This window comes from Stenella coeruleoalba, assembly GCF_951394435.1.
Source record: "Stenella coeruleoalba genome assembly, chromosome: 11".
NCBI classification, from domain to species: domain Eukaryota; kingdom Metazoa; phylum Chordata; class Mammalia; order Artiodactyla; family Delphinidae; genus Stenella; species Stenella coeruleoalba.
The window spans coordinates 97,364,911-97,386,877 of record NC_137157.1 but is presented as its reverse complement, the minus strand read 5'-3'; the positions used below and the strand labels follow the sequence as shown (position 1 = coordinate 97,386,877).

Below are 21,967 nucleotides of genomic sequence, written 5' to 3'. Positions count from 1 at the left end.
GACATTTATTGAGCATCTACTAGGCGTTGGGCACTGGGGGCTGTGCAAACGCCATTCGTCATCCTCCAAACAACTTGAACAGATAAGCATCATTATCCACACTTTACAAAGGCAGAAACTGAGGCTCTCGGAGATTAATTTACCAGTTCAAGGTCACACAACCAGTAAGTGACTGGATGAGGACTACAGCTTGCATTTCCAAGAGGGCAGCAGGATAGAAAAATATAGGCTTTTTTTTTTTTTTTTTCTTTGCGGTACGCGAGCCTCTCACTGCTGTGGCTTTTCCCGTTGCGGAGCACAGGCCCCGGACGCGCAGGCTCAGCGGCCATGGCTCACGGGCCCAGCCGCTCCGCGGCATGTGGGATCTTCCCGGACCGGGGCACGAACCCGTGTCCCCTGCATCGGCAGGCGGACTCTCAACCACTGCGTCACCAGGGAAGCCCGAAAAATATAGACTTTGAAACAAACAGAAAACATGAATTTGAATCACTTTTGTTAAAATACAACTTTCCTTTAGACTCAAAAGTGATACGTATTTATCAAAGAACGTTGCTACCAATGTCTTTCTATCTCTGGTCACTTGATTTGGGAAGTCTCTGCTTATCTGATTTTCCCTGTTGGGATCTTACATGAAGTCATTCAACAAACATTTATTTTTCGATTACTATGTTTAGTCACTGATAAGGGGAATAAAATAATGCATATGACTTAGACCCTGCCTTCAAGACGTAGACAGGACAATGGGATGTGGCAACCACATACACACTATAACACCTGTGATGATTAGTGCCATAGAGATCTGAACCCAGGGCTGAGCAAACATCCACGAGAGGAGGATTACACCTGTTCGGCCAGAGTCTAGGAACTCTTTGGGATGAAGGTGGTGTTTCCCCCTTTGAGCCTTGGGTATTTCACCTGTTAACTGAAGGAACTGGACAAGAGTGATTTGTGGCTTTGGCATTCCGTGATTTTCAGTCCCTTATCTTCCACAGGGCTGTCACCAAGGACAGCTATTTCCCATAAGTAGGAAACTACATGTGAGTTACATATGTGTTCCCAGACAGCGTGCTGCAGAGCTCCCATTACACGGCTGCCTTCAAAGCCCCTTCTCTTGCAGTGACCCCGTCTGCACATTTGCTTGTGTTGGGCAAGGAGAGATCTGGTCTCAGATTCAGGTCTGGGATATTTCCTTCCCACTTTCGGCTCCTTTCCTCTTTCCATGCTTTCAGGTGTCTTTCAGTGGCAGGTCAAGACCCACTCCACTCCTCCCCACACCCACATTCCCCGAACGGGTAAGATTTGCTCCAATTCAGCTCTGCACCCCTCTAGATCTTAGCACAGTTCTTTGTGCATAGCAGATGCTCAAATAACGTGGATGGATGAATAGCTGTTTTCTCTTTTGGAACTTTGCATGCAGTTTAAAAGTGTCTGTGTTTGTTTTCTCTAGTTTGTGCAACAAATTAGCACAAACGTGGCTGAAAACAACATAAATGTATTATCTCACAGTTCTGGAGGTCAGAAGTCTGAAATGGGTCTCCCTGGGCTAAAATCAAGGTGTGAGCAGGGCTGTGTTCCTCTCCGGAAGTCCTAGGGGTACATCCCTTCTTTTCTGTTTGTTTGTTTTGTTTTTGTCTTTTCCATCTTCTAGAGGCTGCCTGCACTCCTGGGCTTGTGGCTTCTTCCACCTTCAAAGTCAGTGGTGGCTGATCAAATCTTTCTCACATTGTGTCACTGCACCACTGACTGTTCTGCCATCTTTAAAGGACGTTGTGATGACATTGGGCCCCTCTGGACACTCCAGAATCATCTTTCTTGAAGTCAGTTGATCAGCACACTTAACTCCACTTTGCCGTGTAACATATCGTAGTGACAGTTTACAGGGATTAAGATGTGGACACCTTTGCAGGGGCCATTATTATTCTATCTACTATGGGGCCAAGTAAATTTATTTAAGGATCCTGTTTATTCAGCCATCCACCCCTGCACTCACCTCGCATTTGTGCTCTTACTATGTTCCATGTGCTCTGCAGGGAGCTGGGAGATCAGGGGTGTCCAATGCACAGCCTGGTAGGAGACAGGAGTGAGCAACTGCACAGCAATCTGACAAGCCCTGTAATGTGGGTGTGCAAAAGGGGGCTGTGGGGTACAGAGCAGGGGCATCACCCCAGGCTGGAGAAAGAGAGGACACCTGGCCTGAGCTTTAAGGGGGCTGCGGCTGGGACTGGGGGACCATGCAGAACGAACCGCGTTTGCAAAGACCTGGAAGGCATGGGAGTTAAGAATAGTCTAATTGCTGGAGCATAAGGTGCTTGCCCACACTCTGCCTGTGCTGTCCTTAAGGAAGGGAGTTGAGGCTGGATAGGTGAGAATGGGCAGATCATGGTGGACCGTGGGTGCAGTTAAGGTGCTGGACTCTATGTTGTAGCCACAGGTAAGCCACTGAAGGATTTCAAACAGAGGAGCCATGGTGCTGATGTGCCTGCCGGCCATATGCATGGTGACATTCCAGGGATTCTTCCTTGCGTGCCTGGGGCTTCCTTCCTGCCAGGGAATACACATGGTCTACCTTTTTCTCAAATGAGCACACTGCAGCCGTATAATACCCTTGTTGCCAACCTCCCTGGGCTAACCCTGGTGCCTGCTGTTGCTAAGGCTGTTTTGAGGTCCTCAAAGGTGACTTTGCAGAATCTCTCCACATATTATGCCCAGGACGTGGCTCTGATTACTTCCCTGCTTTCCGTTTCTTTTTCCCCCAGAGTCATCTTCATTACGATCCTAATTAGGACAGCATCAATGAGCTGTAAGTGCATCTGCACGAGATGATCGCCTCTCTCAGCAGATTTGTTGCTTCTCTGAAAGTAGTGGCAGAGCGATGATGAAGCAGCTGTGGGACAGCAGCAAAAGCACTGGTTTTAGCCAGAAAATCTGCCTGTGAATCCCAGCTGTGCCACTGAATAGCATTAGAACTTGAGGAAGACACAGAAATTCAGTCATAATTCAAATCCACAGTCTGCAGAATGGGGGATGTACTAGCCAGCGTAGGCTAACTGCTGTATCCAACATTTTAGTTAGATTAACAGTATAAAAGTTTATGTCTTATTCATAGAACAGCAATGCAGGTGCTCTGCTTAGCTCTGCTCCACTTTGTGACTCAGGGACTCAAAATCCCTCCAACTTATGGCTCCCTCAACCCCCTCCACCCTGCAGTCCTCGGCGTCCTCCTTAGCTGGTCAAAAGATGGGGAAAGGAGAGAGAGTGTTCAGGTTTGCATAGTTCTATGAGCCAGCCCGGGAAGGGACCCACATCCCTTCTGCCCACATTCCACTGGGCTGAATGTGGTCACGTGGTGCTGCATCCACTTAGTTGCAAGGGAAGCTGGGAAATGTAGTCCAGCTGCGTGCCCAGGATGAAAAGGAGATGGTTCACTGCACACCTGGTCAGTCTTTCCCCAACTATCTGACTCTAAGGATAAAACAGTTTCAAAAGTTAAATTAGAGCAGTGCCTCATACATGTGAGGGCTGAATGTGGGCTTTTGAGCCTTGGAGAGAGTGCCTCAGAAAACAACAAACACTCCAGGAAGGAAAGGTGAATTATGGCTTGTGACAGCACGCCTCCTTCATGGTCTCTTTAAATCTATCAGGAAACAAGATTCAGTAAGAACCAGTCCATTAGCAGCGGCAAAACACACTTCAAAAGAAAATAGTGCCTTAGCCCCGGTACACTTAGGACAGAGCAGCTTTTCTGCCAGGAGGTGCTGCTTCCTGTCTGATCTGATAGAAGCAGAGTCCCTGGCCTTCCTCATCTTCCTTTGCTGCTTCTTTTCCGATTACTTGCCCCCTCCCCCCCTCCTTAAACTCACTAAACACACTGATTCCCCTCACGGAGGGCTCATAGGAGCTGACTCAGGAGCGGTAAGTAGGAGAGGGGTGGGTTAAGTTGGACAAGATAATTTAGAAGAATAAATAAGGCAACCTAGGTCATCAAAAGGAGAATTAAATGCCTTTTGGCCTAGGAGAAAGGTCCAGATTAATTCAGACGCTTGTGTAAGGGAGTATGCAAATCACTTGAACAGAGAAGAGAGAGACTGCTCATGGAAACGTCTTGTGATGAAGCGAGACAGTGTTTCTTCCAAGTGTTAGGGCCCTGATGCCTTTCCAATCCGCTGTCCTGCTCTGCCCCTTCCTCATTATGGGAACTTAATTAGGAATGGAAGACATTCCATCTCCCTGCCTGCATATTTCAGGGCTGGTGATTTTATTAGAGCAAGTATTTATTTTTTTAAGACATAATAAGAAGATTATTTCTTCTCCCTTTCTCTCAGTTCAAGCCCTACCTTGGAAAAAACAACAAGAAGAAACTCTTTAGTGAACATGCTGCTAACAGAGCCAGCCCGGGGGACAGATCCATCTCCATTAAGTGTCCAGATTTTGAGAGCTGCAGTGGGCTCGGTAATGAACTCTGCGATCTGAAGGCTGGGGGCTGGCTGGGAGGGGTCTCTAAGAGTGGCTTGGGAAGCAAGTCCCTCTCTGATAATCCCCAAGAAAAAGTCATCCGAAGAGAGCTGGTGCGCCGTGTGCGTGAGGGCTGAGGGGTAGGCGGCAGAGAGTGATGAACGGGGGTAATTTGAAAGAAAGGACAAGTTAAAGAAGAATCATGCTTGTGGCTCAGGACTCGCAGCTTTTATCCAGCCACGAGCTATTCTTGGTCTGCTTGCAGGAGGGAGGGCTGTAGGCTGCTTCTGCTTCGGAGTGAGGACGTGAACATGAAGAGGGGGCTGGTCTGGGGCTGAGTGGGCAGAGAGGAGGTTAAAGCTTGGCCCAGGAGTCAGAGAAGGAGCCTGGCGGTGAGTACGGAGAACCCAGGACTCAGGATCCCGGTCCTAGAGCCTCTAGGGTCCCTGTTCCAGGAAGGAGAGGGATGCGGACCATTCAGAGTTGATCAGTGAAGACACTGGATGGAGAAGAGCTCTGACTGCCCTTCTGTTTGATTAGTTTGCTTTTCCTTATGGTGGATCTCCTTCAGGAAGAGGGTTGCAATGTGTGTTGTTAAAAACCTGGGTTTGAATTCCAACTCCACCGTTTGTCTATTTGGTGAATTGGAGAAGTTTGTTAACCTCTCTGAGCTTCAGAGAATGGTGAGGATGAAAAGGATAATGTATGTAAAACCCCTACAGTGTCCGGCTCATTAGCAATCGTTTGTCAAAGTTAACTGCTGCTGTGAAAAATGCTTAGTTTGATCAAGGAGATGACTGGAAATTTGGGGAAGGCGTCCCAGACAGCATGATAAAGCTGTCCTCGTGCAAACGCAAATGGAAGGCCTTTTTCATGAGGTTTGCCCCCATTTGGAGGCCAAAGACCTGGGTCCTAGTCATGGTGCCACCATTGACGAGCTGCGGGACCTGCAGCGGCTCAAGTAAGAATTTCAGGAGCAGGTCCTCGTGTTAGAAATATGATGCTGACTGCTTGGCTGCTACACAGTTTTCCATTAGGGTTCGTCAGGCAAACTGGAAACACCTTGTGAGAGGTAAGAGTCTAGGCAAACATGGGGAGTCATCTGTGGGTGATCCCCAGAAGCAGAGGCAAGATGACTAGGGAGTGAGAGGAAGTGGGGAGAGGGCAGAGAGTGGGAGGAAAGTGCTAGAAGCTCTGGTAACCTTAAGACTGTTTTCTATGTCTGTGAATCTGTTTCTGTTTTGTAAATAAGTTCATTTGTGCTGTTTTTTTTTTTTCTGGTACGTGGGCCTCTCACCGCTGTGGCCGCTCCCGTTGCGGAGCACAGGCTCTGGACACGCAGGCTCAGTGGCCGTGGCTCACGGGCCCAGCCACTCCGCGGCATGTGGGATCTTCCCGGACCGGGGCACGAACCCGTGTCCCCTGCATCGGCAGGCGGACTCTCAAGCACTGCGCCACCAGGGAAGCCCGATTTGTGCTGTTTTTGAGATTCCACATATAAGTGATATCATATGATATTTGTCTTTCTCTCTCTGACTTACTTCACTTAGTATGATCATCTCTAGGTGCACCCATGTTCCTGCCAATGGCATTCTTTCATTCTTTCTAATGGCTGAGTAGTACTCCATGGTGTATATGTACCGCATCTTCTTTCTCCATTCCTCTGTTGATGGACACGTGGGTTGCTAGCGGTCGGCTCTTGTGGGTCAGTATGAGCTCCAGCACATCACTGGCAGGAGACCAACAGAGAGACTTCTAGAGCTCTCAAGCAGTGAGAAAAAGTGATCAGATTGGGGATATATTTTTAAAGCTTCCTCCTATGATGAAAAAGCGTGAGTGACATTCTTGCTATATCTCATTTAATCTTTATACCGCTCAGGGCCACTTTAGCCCATAGAGAACTTTTGCACAAATCAAACAAAGACGCCCCTTGCTCATTATTTGTGGAGCAGCTGCGCCAGGGTGCACGGTGCGGGGTATGGAGTGCAGGCTGCCCCATACGGGGTACAACCTGCCAGTTCATGAAGACAGAGGTACTGTCAGGGCTCCCTTTTCGTAGATGAGGAATTGGCAGTCGGTATTAGTTAAGTAACTTGCCTGCAGTGGGAGAGATGAGATATAAATCCAACGTACAGCCTCAACCCAAAGTGAATCTTCATGCCTGGGCTGTCAGGTACCCAGATTGCAAGGGCAAGGAGGTGGAAGGAGGAGTAAGAAACCTAGGGCTCTAGATTTTTAGGGCAAAATTTTATCCCTGGAGTTGTGCCAACCCAAGGTAAAGTGAAAGGAACTATAGTTATTAAGATTCTACTTGATGAAAAGTATCCCAAACTTCTTCACGTTCATTTGGGACCGAGAGACATTTTAGCTTCATTTTAAAAAATGAGAACCCCGAGGCTCAGAGAGGTTGGGAAATGCACCCAGGGTCACACAGCTGGGGAGTGGCACCTGGCCTGTGCTCCTTCCACAGCACCTCCCTCGAGGTTGTGCTCTACCAGTGGGCAAAGGAGCCCCGCCCTTGTGGTGCGTCTCCCCTTCCTCAGAAGATCAGAGGCATCTGGATGGGGAACAGGCTGCCCACTTCCTAATATGTTAGGAACTTGACATCAGGGCAGTTGTACGGAGATCATTTATTTTTTTCACTTATTCAACAAACATTGAGTGGCTGTTACGTACCAGCCACCCAGTTAGGTGTGGGGGCTGCAGTCAGAATGTCAGAGGCCTTCTCTCTGACCTTGTAAATTACTCCACAGTCCTCTTGATTTCTCTTTACGATTCGTGGCGCAAGTCCCAAATGCTCGGCCCCAATCTGCCCGGGGCTCTAAGGGAGCCCAGGATGCTCCCGTGGTTTGCCATTTCCCCAGGTGAGACTAGAATCAGGACACATGGAAGGTATCAGAAATTGCAACTTCCCGGGACTTCCCTGGTGGTCCAGTGATTAAGACTCTGCGCTTCTACTGCAGGAGCCGTGGATTCGATCCCTGGTCAGGGAACTAAGATCCCACGTGCCACGCAGTGCCCCCCCCCACCCCAGAAAAAAAGAAGTCGCGACTTCCCTTTCCTGTTTCCAGAACGTCACTTTGCCCCTTCCCCTGACAATTCCTGAGCCGACGACATCGAGACAGCGTGAAGCCCGCCCCCCGCCTGCCCCCCATTCCCCATTCTCCATCTCCTTGTTTTCGACCTGTTTTGTAAGGATGCGGGGCTCTTCCCTAGTGCAGGGCCCCTTCCTGGCTTTGGGAGGATTCGGCTGGACGTGTTTTTCATGGAAATGGAATTCAAATTGGAACCTTATGTCTGGTTTCTCTGTGCCGCAGAGCGTGGCTAGAGTGTGGCCTACATCAGCCAGACCCGGATTCCGAAAGTCTGCTGACTCGGATTAGCTAAGCTGATGCTTTCTCCCTAAATGAGAGACTTCATGCCTGTCCTTTTCCTGTAAGGATTCCCTTCTGGTGACGAGATAGTGAAATACGATGCCCAGGTGTGTGTGTGTGTGTGTGTGTGTGAGAGAGAGAGAGAGAGAGAGAGAGAGTGTATGGGTGTGTGTATATGTGTGTGTGTGTGAGTGTATGTGTGTATGGGTGTGTGTATAAGTGTGTATGTATATGTGTGTGTGCATGTGTGTATGGGTGTGTGTATATGTGTTTGTGTGTGTATATGTGGGTGTATATGTGTGTATGGGTGTGTGTATGGGTGTGTGTGTGTGAGTGTGTGTATGGGTGTGTGGGTGTGTGTATATGTGTGTGTGTGTGAGTGGGTGTGTATGTGTGTATGGGTGTGTGTGTGTATATGTGTGTATGTGGGTGTGGGTGTGTGTATATGTGTGTATGTGGGTGTGGGTGTGGGTGTGGGTGTATATGTGTGTGTGAAGAGCAAGTGCAGAGGGTTAACTCTGCATTCAGGAAAGTTCTGGGCTCCCCTGAGCTCTACCATCCCACTCACTTCCCAGGAGGTGGTCTGTCCTCACAGCTCAGCTGGGTTGGAACCTCCACTGTAAAACTTCTTAGCTGAGATACTCTCTGCAGGTCACATGGCTTCTCCGAGGGGTTCGGTTATCTCTTGCTGCAAGACAAGTTACCCGACACCTACTGTCTTCCAATATCACTTTGGTATCATTACAGCTCACAGTTCTGGGGCTCGGGAACTCAGACAAGTTGCAGCAGGGATGTCCTGTTATCTGCTCCGTGATGTCTGGGGTCTCAGCTGGAATGGTTTGAATGGCTGAATCCCGAAACAGCTAGGGCTGCTTGAGGAGTCTGTCTCTAAACACATGCGTGTGTGCGCATGTGTCTATACACTCATGTCTGTATGTATATACTTTGCCCCGCCCCCATTAGATAGACTGTCCTGGGGGTCAGGGTCACAGTCAGGCCTATTTCATTCAACACTCTATACCCAGCACCTAACACAGTACCTGGTACACAGAAGCTCTCAATGATTATTTGTTAAGCGGATGAATGACTACCTCTCAGGTCACCAGTATGCATGGCCGGGGCAGCAAGTGATGAAAACAAGATGAGTCAGCACAGAGACAGCCCTCCCAAGGAGCTGCCGTCTTGTCCTCTCCCCACTCATAGATTCTGCTCAGGTCACCCTGGACTGAGGGGAGAATTCTATCTATTTAGCAGCTAATACAGCTTGAGGAGCCCAGGATGCGCAGGTTCTTATCTATACGGTTGCCTGGGCTAATAGAAAATGTGCGCGTTAGCTAATTTGCGCTTTTCAGTTGGATAGGTTTTGGGATAAATGAGAGACACAGGGTACTTTGAGACTTCGTGATGCCAAATCCATTGGCAATGTCCTCTCCTGTAATTTTCCCCTCTCCAGATTTGGGCTGTTAGTGTAAGGTCCTTCACCTTATCCTCAGATGAGCATGCCTCCATAGGCAGTGGTGCAGGGATGCGTGCGAAGACGGGGGCAAGTGGCATCTGGGTGGTGAGGGTGTGTGTATCCTCTTGCTGCCTCTGTGGCCGGCGACACACGTCCTCCTGGGCATCACCTCCAAGAATCAGGTCTTGGGCCGGCGGGAAGGGGTGCCTAGAACCCACTCCTCGCTCTGCTGTGGGAAGGGTGACACCTGGGGTAGCCGTGTGAGACCAGCGTTGGAAAACCGCTCTACTCGGGAGTCGCTCATGCTGTTGCTTTTGGAGAAAATGGGGTTCTTTCTACCTACAGTGGCAGATGCCTGGAGACTCTCTGAAATGGTACCAACCTAGGGTTAGGGGCACACATCCAGAGTCTGAGCGTTGCAGAACCAGGATTATAATTTACCTTAGACCCCAGAGTCCTCTTGTATAAACCCCTCACTGTGCAAGTGAGGAAACCGAGGCCCAGGGAAGTGCAGTCATGTGGGTTGATCACTGGACACCCCAGGCCTGGAAGTCAGGCTCCCCAACTCCAACTTCAGTGCTCAAGGCTCTGGATGTGACATTCCTTTGCACGCTGTAAAGCACCACGATCAACTGAGGGCGTTATTCATGTTATTATGAACCCGTGTCCCTTGGTCACTTGGATGGGAAACGTACATGGAGAGAAAACAGCTGTCACCTCTCCCTCTTCCCCGCTGCACCCCGACCACACCCTCCGGACACTGCCGCCTCCCTTCCTCTGGACTCTGGCCCCCTTGCTGCTGTCCTGGACCCGGGCCTGGGGGGCAGCAACACATGCATTTCAGAAAAGAGGGTGCGGAGGAGAAGGAATCGTGTGATGATTGGTGAACCTCCAGCATCTTCAGAAGGCAGGCACGAAGCGTGGGGACACCAGGAAGAGCAGCACGATTCCCTTTCACCCTCCTCCCCTCCAGCCCCCGAGGCCCCCAACTTCCAGGTGTCCTGAAAGTCCAGCTCTGTGGAGCGGGATGCTGGAATCCTTGCTCCCAACCTGGCGGCCAGCATAGTGGCCCCTGTGGTCGGAGCCCGCCTGCCTCTGGGAATTGTGTCTTGGGGGAAATGAGGTCCTCCTCACCCCAGGCCATTTCCAGGCTTCCTGAGCCACCGAGAGCACTGGTATGAAGGATGAATATTTTATAAAAGGCCATAAAACATAATTTGTTCTTCAGAACGAAGTAGAGGCTGTAGTTAAAAAAAGAGAGAAGCTACCATCGGTGGACTGGGAATGTTGCATTATTTAGCCCCAGCTATTTCATTCCATCGGGAAAGCAGAAGAACCAGAACATGAAAATCACACTCTTAGCTCCTAAGGAAGGGAAGCAGCATCCTGGAGGCCCCGCTGCATCCAGCTTAGACTCACTGGGCAAGGGACAGTGGCTCTCTGTTTGCGGTGTGCTTGGGGGCAGGGAAGCATAAACGCTTTGGAAAGGACCAGGCACAAGGCTGCCCCAGCCTCACCCTACTGCTCCCGTCTGTCTATTTGCATCCAAACGGGAGAGGGGAGCGGGGGATGCTAGTGGGGTCTCCTCTTTCTGTAGACTCCTCCCTAACGTCCCCCATCTTTTCTTCCAAAGCAGCCCCTTCATTCTCCAAGACTGGAACAGGAAGCCAAGCCCAGAAGAGAAAGCAGCCTAAAAGTGCACATTAGACATGCCAGCTCCATTTCCTGCATCCGACAGGCTACCTCACAAGGCCTTTGAGACCTTGCCTTCCCACTTGTTTTGGGGACCTGTCCTACTCAACAGACAACCTTCTCTAATTTCTTCCTTTTTATTTTTTTCTTTTCTTTTTCTTCTTCTTTTTCTTCCCTCCTTTCCTCCCTCCTTCTCTCTCCCTTTCTTTCTTTCTTTCTTTCTTTCTTTCTTTCTTTCTTTCTTTCTTTCTTCCTTTCTTCCTTTCTTCCTTTCTTCCTTTCTTCCTTTCTCTCCTTTCTCTCCTTTCTTCATTTCTTCCTTTTTAAAAAACATCTTTATTGGAGTACAATTGCTTTACAATGTTGTGTTCCTTTCTTTCTTTCTTTAAAAATTTTTGGCCATGCCACGCGACTTGTGGAATCTTAGATCCCCAAGTAGCTTGTGGAATCTTAGTTCCCCCACCAGGGATCGAATCTGTGCCCTCGGCAGTGAAAGGGCCGAGTCCTAACCACTGGACCGCCAGGGAATTCGCAATTTCTTCCTTTTTAGGTTCCTGCAATTCCTGACCCTGGGGGGATACGGAAAACCATTTTACTTCTGTTTTGATGCAAAGCAGTTGAACTTCCTTTGCCTTAAGCTTACATCACAAACTGTATCCTGGGCTTTATTTTTCTTATAACCATAAAGTCCTTTCATTTGTCGTCAGACCTAAGAGAACTTCTTTACTTCACGGAGTCCGCAGTGAGCAGAATCAACAAGAGATACAATTTCTTCAACTGTGTCAGAGTTTCCAGATCAATCTCTTCGTGAACTTGTACTTCACTCCAGTGGTGGAAGAGGCCAGAAAATATTTTCTCTATCTTTTCTGAGCATACCTTCTGCAGCGTGATATGGTGGGGGGGAGAAGTAACCAACAATAAAAACAAAAGAGTTGACCAAAATTAAGCTTTTGAAATGAATTTCATGATTTATGTTCAATGTTTTTCTTGTGGCCATAGAAAATAGAACATTAATGACCTCTGTTGTATGTATCTCCAAGCAGGAAAACAAGTAGGTGTATCAGTCAGGAGAGGCTAGGTTAAGCTGTAGTAACAAACATCCCAGACCTCTCAGTGGGTTCTATTGAAGGATTATTTACTTCTCAGGCTACACATTCTTCACTGGCATTCTTGGCGGCCCTAGGTTGATGAAGCGGCCACTCTCTCAAGGGCTGTGGATCGTTATGGCAGAGGAAAAGAGTTTGGGAAACTCAGTGCTGCAGGCCAGATATGACATGTGTCACAACGCATCAGCTGGAGCTAGTCACATGACCCTGGCCCGCTGTACGTGGACCAGGAAGGACACAAACCTACCACGTGCTCAGAAGGTAGAGAGATGGAAATATTTGGTAAATAGCAACAATGCCTACTATCGTCTGCCCTCCTGATCGTGAAATGTTTGACCCTCACAGGCAAAATACACTTACTCACTCTCTAAGGGAGACAACACGAAAGTCCTATCCATTCCAGGTACCAAGCTCAAAGTCTAGGACCTCCAGCAGCGGGTAGCAGGTCTTTGTGTTCAGAGGGACATGTTCTGGTCTCCACATCAGTTACAGACGTGGACCTCCTAGTTCAGAAACTCAGAGAACCAAAGACATGTTACCTTTCCCTCTCTCACAACGCGATGGACAAGGGTTGATTTGGAATAAGATAACCTTAATAAATATTCCCGTTCAGAAGGGGGAGAGATGGGAGCAGTGCGGCCATCACTGGACTGCTGTGGTTCTGAAACTCCACTTAGCAGAATTAGGACCTCATGTGGCTGCTTGGGAGGGATTCCCAGCTCACTGTTCTCTATCCCCTGGCTTCTCCTTCTGGAACACCCGTTTTCTCTGTCATCTTCCTTGGTCCTGTCTGAGATGGGCGTTGCAGGTGATATGTTTCTTGGGGACTGAGCAGGTTCCTCTGTCTGCTTCCTGACCATAAAAATTTAGGGGCCTGGGCTTCCCTGGTGGTGCAGTGGTTGAGAGTCCGCCTGCCGATGCAGGGGACACGGGTTCGTGCCCCGGTCCGGGAAGATCCCACATGCCGCGGAGCGGCTGGGCCCGTGAGCCATGGCCGCTGAGCCTGCGCGTCCGGAGCCTGTGCTCCGCAACGGGAGAGGCCACAACAGTGAGAGGCCCGCGTACCACACACACACACACACAAAATTTAGGGGCCTAAGAGTTGTTTCAAGTCTTGAACAGTCCTGAATGGTCTAGTCCAGGTCGTGGTTCCTTTGGCGGTATGACCGATGTAAATCATCTTAGACTTTCTTCTATCTGTCCAGGCAGCTCTCTGTACCCCTAGTCAATAACCACACCCATGGTTCTTCTTGAGATCAACCTAACAGTGGATAATTTGAGCCGATTAATTTTCTGTGGGAGGTTACACATCTCTAGTTTCTTCCCCTCCCACAAGCCACTTTGTTTAATTCAAATAATAATGTTTTTGGGAGTCACAACTTTAATTAGGGTTTTGTAAAACACCTTATTTCCTTCAGAGGTATTAACAATGGGCATGACTGCTCTACGATAGAGTTGTTCCACGAAGCAAGGCTGAGTCCTAATCAGCCCTTCTGCCTCAGAGGTCTTTCAATTTTTGTTTACATCTGATTGGGAATAGCAGCTGTTGCCTCTGCCAGCCCTGAAGATCCCCACCTTTCTGGACTCTCTCTTGTCCATTTCAGCTCTGCTTGCCAATGGTAGCCACCCTGTGATACTAACAGTCTGTTTTCTAACCTCTTCATAGATGTGTCAGTCTTTAGGTACGCTATCTGCCTTCTAAGTTATCACAGGCAACAATTTTTCAAATATTTTGCCACTCAGGACATAGATAGTCCATAACAGCCTCCAATAAAGTGTCTTCACTGCCCATTATCTGGCCCCTGAACCAATGACACAAATTTTAGCTTTTGGTTACAGTACCTTCTCGATTCTGGGTATCATTGTGGATCAGTTTGGATAGACTAGATTATGCCACGGTAACAAATCCATCCCCAAATATCAGAGAATTAGAACGACAGAAGATTTTTTTCTTACTCATGCTACGTTCCTGTTGCTTTGTCTGGGGGTCCTGTCCCACGTCACCTCACTCTGGAACCCACCTCACTCTGCCAGGGCAGCCTCCATCATGGGTGATTCTGGCCATTGTGGCTGGGACAAAGAAAGCTCTAGAGGCTTTAATTAAATATTTGGGTCCAGAAATGACACACATCACTTCTGCTTATAACTCATGGGTTAGAACTACTGGACTGGTCCACCCACAATTGAGCTAGAGTGTACGTTCCCCACCTTCCTGAAAGGGAGAGAGCTGGAGACATTTGGAAAATAGCATTAATGATGCCACAGTAGGGGAATGGGATGAAGAAGCAGCTGCAAACCTGTAATACGAACACGTGCTCTTGGATCCTCCTTGACTGGTAAAACATTCTTTCTTCTTCTTTTTTTTTGGCTGCGTCGGGTCTTAGCTGCGACATGTGGGATCTTCCGTTGCAGCTCGCGGGCTTCTCTCTAGTTGTGGTGTGCGGGTTTTCTCTCTCTAGTTGTGGTGTGTGGGCTCCAGGGCAGGTGGGCTCTGTAGTTTGCAGCATGCGGGCTCTCTCCTTGAGGCTCATGAGCTCAGTAATTGTGGCACACGGGCTTAGTTGCCCCGTGGCATGTGGGATCTTAGCTCCCCAACCGGGGATCAAACCCCGGTCCCCTGCATTGGAAGGTGAATTTTTTACCACTGGACCACCAGAGAAGTCCCAAACGTTCTTTATAGATTTATGTTTTGGCATGGTTAGTCATTTCCTAGGGCTGATGATTTGCAAGACACAGATGTCTAATGCATTCTTTTCCCAATATACAGCTTCACTCAACTGAAATCTGTTAGATTTTCCTCTAGTGGATCCTGGAGCATCATTATCTCCATCACACTTTGTAGCTGAGTTCATCACCATCACAATCATCATCATCATCAAAAACTGGCTAAGCAGCTAATTATAACTGATGCTTATCTACAAGATACGTGCTTACATTTGTCCTTCCCCTTGTCACTTGAGTCCCAGGGAAAGCCCAGAGGGAGGGAAATGGTCATGAGACACATGGTCTGACTCATCATCCCTTTCCCAAACCATCTGCAGTGGAAACCTAGAGAGGGGAGTGATTCTTCTTAGGGAGGATGTGTGTATCCATACACACTTGTGCACAGGTAGGAACTGAGGAAGCTGACCACTTACCATTCCTTCCTTCCACAGGTGTCTGTGAGAGACAGGGCAGTGAGAAGGACCATTCGCAGAGATTACTCAGAGAAACAAGGCTAAGTCTCCCCAAAGGAAAACTTTAAGGATCTTATTCCTGGGGTGATGATAAGCACACACACGCACACACAGAGCAAAGTAGAAAATGGCGTCAAAGAAACCTGTGAAATCGAGGAGAATGATCATTTATATACCTGGGGCAAGTACATGTTAAGGCAAAGATAAAAATGTAAACGGTTGTCAAATTATCTGCCACATTTTATCTGCTCATCTTGGCACATACGTCCATTTTTAGGTGGTTCCTCCCTATTGGTACCATTTTATTCCCACCATGCGCTCCTAATTTGATGTAGATATGTTTTCAGCTGGAAGGTCTGCATGGGTGTGGGAGGATGGGACCCCTGGGGTCTGGTCCCAGTTGTTGGTTTCCAGGGCAATCCTTTCTCTTGGTTTCCTTGCCTTTCCACTGAAAACCCCTTGGTCTTCTTTGCTGGTTCCTCTTCTTCCTGAACTTGAATGGTAACTTGTAGACTGCTGTGAAGGACTTGGTCCTGATTACGTTTCTCTTCATCGTTCATATTCTGTTTCTCTAGGAGACGTTAATGCCAGGGGTTTAAATACTTCTAAATATTTTAAATTCGTAAATCATACATTTCTCTACCATATTCTAGACGTGGATAAACAAGCGCCTCCTTGACGTCTTCGTCCACATGCGTCATTTGCCTCTCCAAGTGAACACGTCTAAAAACGATATGGGTCTTGATTGATCCCAAGCTGTTTAGTCTCTCATCTTCCCCTTCTCAATAAATGGTACCACCAACACACCTGGTTGCTCAAATCCCAAACCTGGCATCCACTGTTTACTTCTCATGTCCTATCCGTCACCAGTTCCTGCTAATTCTATCTTCTAAACATCTCCCCAACCCCACCCCCTCCCTCTGTATCTCTATACACCCTACCTTTTCTCTAGTCCAAGTCACCATCATCTTTTCCCCAAATCACTGCAATTTCCTGGTCCCCCAATTGTTTCTTTTGTGGCTTTGTAATTCATTCCCCCACAGCCTCTATGTAAATCATGTCATGTCTCTTCTCCTCTTGAGAACCGTCATTGGCTTCCCAACCAACATCCTAAGATAACACCTGAACACCGCCCCCTGTAAGACCTACCCCTCGCTCCTCCTTCAGCCTCATCTTGTACATCTCTCCCTGCTGCCCATTCTCCTCCCAGCACATAGCTTTTGTTATCATCTTGAACATCCATGACCTGTCTAGCTCAGAGCTTTTGAACTTGTCTGCCCGGAATGCTCTTCCCTGCTTCTAGCAAGTCTGGCTTATTCTCATCTTTGACTTCTCAGTTGAAATATTACCCCTTCAGAGGGAAATTTCCCAACCACCCTCTTCAGAGCAGAATCCCCAGGTTCGTTTCTGACTCAGCATCCCATTTATTTTCATCAGAGCATTTACTACAATATGCAAATATCTTCTTTATTGTTTACTGTTAACATTTTCTATCTAGAACGTCATGTACTTATTGCACGAAAATGTAAGCTCATAAGAGCAGGTGGGTTGTCCAGATCACTTCTAAATCCCCAGCACCTGGCACAGGGTGGGCACCCAGGAGCTTCTCAATGAAAGCTTGTTAAATAAATGAATGGTTCCTACCATTAGCGAAAATGTGTGGATTTAGAAACAATTAGAAAAGCCTACGGTTTCATGAAATTGGGGCTCAGTGAACTCCGGGGAAGCGTTCGCCGGTCACTGGAGGTGGCGTTGCCGTCTACGGATGGGGTTATTTTTCCTTCACACAGGAACTGGCACTTCCAAAGGTGTGATCTTACTCACCCTTAATATTTGCTTGAGAGGAAAGATCTAGAAAAAAGGGCTTCTCTAAAGCTAAGAAACGAGTCTCTTTCACAAAAGAACTAAAAGCAGAACTCTGATTCATGAACTTGCTAATGGGTTTTCCCTCCAGGGGAAACTCCTCGTGCACAGTGAAACCTGTCTTGGGGCAGAGCCTTGTGGGGTGCATGTCAAAGTAACCACGGAGCATCAGCTCTGCCGTAGCTTGGCAGCCTTAACCCAAGTGGTATTCAAAGGGCTATTCCTTCCACCACGTTAGACTGTGCACCCTCCTGGCAGAATGCAGGTTCCTTCCCACGTTTCTCCAAGATTTGTTTGGAAGTTACTGACCTAGTTGATAACCTCGTGGATAAAAATGGCAATGATGAAAACAAACATGCGAATGAATATTTCACTGTAAAAACTGACCACCAAAGACGACAAAAGGGATCATGAGTGAGTCAATTTACCACCCGGAAAAGAATTACAGATAATTGGACATGGGTAAAAAAGAGTATCTTCTATGTTATATAATACTTATGTTATATGATATAAGTATATCATATAATATATGATATACTTATATCATATAACACAGCGTATGTGTAGGTTCCCTTTCTTTCCTTAAAATATTTCTTTTTTTGGCGTCTTTCCGGCTCCGTCTTGGAAGTGGGAGTACGCCGCGTCTTCCTGAAGAAAAAGGTGCTCAGAGGGACGACGAGGTGCCGGATGTGAAGAAAAGCGGGGGCGTGGAGACTTGGAGCCCGAGGACAGTTCGTTACCTGCCTGGAGTGTCTTCGACTGTGGGCATCCCCCGCTGTTCTTTAAGCCACAAAAAGCTGCATCCAAGTTTGTTTGACGTCTGCTCTGTCAAGTGTCCATGATGTTGGGCCCCGAGGGAGGTGAAGGCTTTGTAGTCAAGCTCCGTGGCCTGCCCTGGTCCTGCTCTGTTGAGGATGTGCAGAATTTCCTCTCCGACTGCACAATTCATGATGGGGTTGCAGGCGTTCACTTTATCTACACTAGAGAAGGCAGGCAGAGTGGTGAGGCTTTTGTTGAACTTGAATCAGAAGATGATGTAAAAATGGCCCTTAAAAAAGACAGGGAAAGCATGGGACATCGGTACATTGAGGTGTTCAAGTCCCACAGAACCGAGATGGATTGGGTGTTGAAGCACAGTGGTCCAAACAGTGCTGACACCGCCAATGATGGTTTCGTGCGACTTCGAGGACTCCCGTTTGGATGCACCAAGGAAGAAATCATTCAGTTCTTCTCAGGGTTGGAAATCGTGCCAAACGGGATCACATTGCCTGTGGACCCCGAGGGCAAGATTACAGGGGAAGCCTTTGTGCAGTTTGCCTCACAGGAGTTAGCTGAGAAGGCTCTAGGGAAGCACAAGGAGAGAATAGGGCACAGGTATATTGAGGTGTTCAAGAGCAGTCAGGAAGAAGTTAGGTCATACTCGGATCCCCCTCTGAAGTTCATGTCAGTGCAGCGGCCGGGGCCCTATGACCGGCCTGGCACAGCCAGGAGGTATATCGGCATTGTCAAGCAAGCAGGCCTGGAGAGGATGAGGTCTGGTGCCTACAGTGCTGCAGGCTATGGGGGCTATGAGGAGTACAGTGGCCTCAGCGATGGCTACGGCTTCACCACCGACCTGTTTGGAAGAGACCTCAGTTACTGTCTCTCTGGGATGTATGACCAAAGGTATGGAGATGGCGAGTTCACTGTCCAGAGCACCACTGGACACTGTGTCCACATGAGAGGGCTGCCCTACAAGGCCACGGAGAACGACATTTACAACTTCTTCTCTCCACTCAACCCAGTGAGAGTCCATATTGAGATTGGCCCTGATGGAAGAGTGACCGGTGAAGCTGATGTCGAATTTGCCACTCACGAAGAAGCTGTGGCGGCCATGTCCAAAGACAGGGCTAACATGCAGCACAGATACATAGAACTTTTCTTGAATTCCACGACAGGGTCCAGCAACGGGGCATATAGCAGCCAGATGATGCAAGGCATAGGGGTGTCAACCCCGTCCATTTACAGTGGCCTTGAGAGCCAATCCGTGAGTGGCTGTTATGGGGCGGCAGCTAGCTATGGTGGCCAGAACAGCATGAGTGGATATGACTAGTTTCGTAGTAGCTTTTGAGTTATTTCATCAGATTTTCACAGGCAGCCAACAAGCAGTGAAAAGCAGTTATTACTCTAGAGGAAGCTGTGGGACCCATTTTGCACCATGAGTTTGTAAAATCTGGATTAAAAAATTACCTCTTCAGTGTTTTCTCATGCAAACTTTCTTCTAGCATGTTATATTGAGTAAACTAAAACCATTTTCAGCTTTTCTCAACATTTTGGTAGTGTACTTTCTGGAGTGATGTTATCTGAGTTAAAGTAGTTTTAAGTACGTTAAATGTGGATCTTTTACACCACATCATCGTGAACACATTGGGGAGGTGTGCTTTTTTGGAAAACTCAAGGTGCTAGATCCCTAATTCAAAGAGGAACATTTCTCATGTTTGTTCATTCTAGTTTATTTTCATTTAAAATCTTTTAGGTTAAGTTTAAGCTTTATAAAGTTAGTTTTGAAAATTGAGACACATTACTAATACTGTAGGAATTGGTGAGGCCTTGACTTAAAACTTTCTTTGTACTGTGATTTCCTTTTGGGTGTATTTTGCTAAGTGAAACTTGTTAAATTTTTTTTGTTGACTAAATTTTTTTCTTAAAATAAAAAGACTTTTTCACAATGACTGGCACAGACTATATACTCACCAAAAAATAGCAAAATGACTGGGTGGTTGAAAATTTCATTTTACTACTGTATTTCAGTGTGAATTTTAAAATTTAGCACTATGATTTCCCTTGTATTCTTAAAACGAGGCTAAATTAAACATTCAGATTTAAAAACATTAAATATATGAGTGGAAATGGTGACTACAAAGTATGAAAGTAGAAGCCTACAGTCCCATCTTCCTGTGACTTGTGTTCTGGTCATCAGCCATTTGTAATGTCCTGCTGTTCCCTTCCTTTATGCCGGGTGGCACCTGTTCATAGCTAGAGATTTTTAGTTTTGTGTGCTACATACACTGAGTCATTAGCCACAATTTTTATGTTTGTTTTTTTATATAAGATGTGCTGATTTAAACAGTCTTTGTTCCACACTTAGGATTATTTCTGTAGCACACGCTGCTGGGTTACAGTTACTGGTTATTGCAGGATACACATATTCTCAAGTTTGAAACCTACTTCCAAATTGTTATTAGAAAATTGTCTATCTGGCAGTTGGAAACAAGTTCCAAATTTCAGGTAGCTCTGCACACAGCGATCCATCATTTTAAACTTAACACATACACCAAAACCGTCAAGACTTTAAAGTGTGAATGAAGTTTATTAAAAAGAACTTTGCTTGAAAAAAAAAAAAAAAAAAAAAATATTTCTTTTTTTAAGAAATAGGTTCTTTAAAAACCTATAGGTTTTTTAGGTTCCCTTTCTTTCCTTAAAATATTTCTTTTTTTTTTTAACGGAGCAACTTAATAGTGCAAAGTTTAAATTGATTAATTACAGAGCCTGTGAATAGGAAAAATATTGACCGAGTGACTGGGTACACTTGCTCTCTCACCATTCACTGAAACATGCAAGCTGAGAGGAGGGAGTGGAAATGGACAGGATAAGCAAAGAAAAGAAGCGGAAGAACGATTGCCCTGCAGGTCTGGTGAGGGACCAGACTGGAGAGTGAAGCGGTGATGTGGCAGCCTGTCTCCTACCCACTCACCACTTGACCTCTGCCCTAAACATCCAGGACACTTAGTTCCCTCCTCCCCATCTCCCCCCCACCCCCCGCCCCCACCGCGCTGGGAGTGAATCACTGTGGTTTTAAAACACTCCATGCAATACAAAGAACTCTCACAGGAATCTTGTCGTTTGAGAGTACCTTTATGTATCATTTCCATCGGTATTGTCCATGAGCTCTTACCAATGATCTAAGAGCACAAGAAGCTACACACGAACACCTTCTGATCGTCAGCAACCTATTTTGTCCACAGCCACCCCAAAAGGGGGAAAATGAAGCACAGAGAAGCAAACGTCAACCCTACCTGGCAGTGGCAGTGTGAAAAGATCAGACCACAGCTCCCCCAGCAGACCCCAACCTGTGTGATCCAGCGATGGAAGACGATAGGGCCTCTGGTAGAAATGGATGGAAAACCATTCTTACCTTCTCCCTCCTGGAGAGTTAGGGGAAGAGTCTCTACAGCAAACTTGGGTCTCTACCCAAATCCTGCCAGGTGGGTCTTCGCTGTAACAGTACTGAGGAGCAGAGGCCGTCTTTCCCGTAGGATTGTGAAGAGGGAGTGAGGTGGTGCAGGTGAAGCACCTGGAAGGTGGCCGGTACCTATTAAGTGCTCAGGAAGTGCAGCTGTTAGTTTAATCAACATGCCCTTTCCACTCCCCTCTTCCCCCTTTTCTCGTTCACTCCGGATTCCTTCCCAGGGAGGCTGGGAGATGATGAATTCCAGGATGCACTTCCCTGCGCTATGCTACCTGAGATGCCACCATCTTCTGGTTCTTTCTTCACTGGGGCTGCTGCCCAAACTCCCAGGACTCCCTTAGAAAACTTCTGTTGGAAAAGGCAACCAGCGACTTCCTACCCTTTTCCCTGCTATCACTTTGCAATCCTGGGAGAATGGCGGCCTCGCCCTCCCGGGTTTGCAAAGGGAGGTATGGGATTCTCTGGGGACTGACATTGGAGTACAATTTAAATTGGAAGCTCTCAAGACATCAAAACATGCTTCCTCAATTCTTTTTTTTTTTTAAGTAGAGATTGGAGAAGCTGGCAAATAGGTCTTCGTAAATACAGAAGGACAAAATATAATTTGATTTCTTTCATTA

The 21,967-nt window shown here is 47.4% G+C and overlaps 1 protein-coding gene across 1 annotated transcript; it reads left to right on the top strand.

Moving 5' to 3' along the window:
* The first annotated feature begins 17,723 nt into the window (after positions 1 to 17,723).
* Positions 17,724 to 20,431, top strand: LOC307193735 (heterogeneous nuclear ribonucleoprotein F-like). The gene is made up of 2 exons (XM_079936117.1): positions 17,724 to 17,779; positions 17,847 to 20,431. The coding sequence occupies exon 2, from the start codon at positions 17,958 to 17,960 to the stop codon at positions 19,209 to 19,211; it is 1,254 nt and encodes a 417-aa protein (XP_079792243.1). The 5' UTR covers positions 17,724 to 17,779; positions 17,847 to 17,957; the 3' UTR covers positions 19,212 to 20,431.
* The last annotated feature ends 1,536 nt before the right edge of the window (positions 20,432 to 21,967 follow it).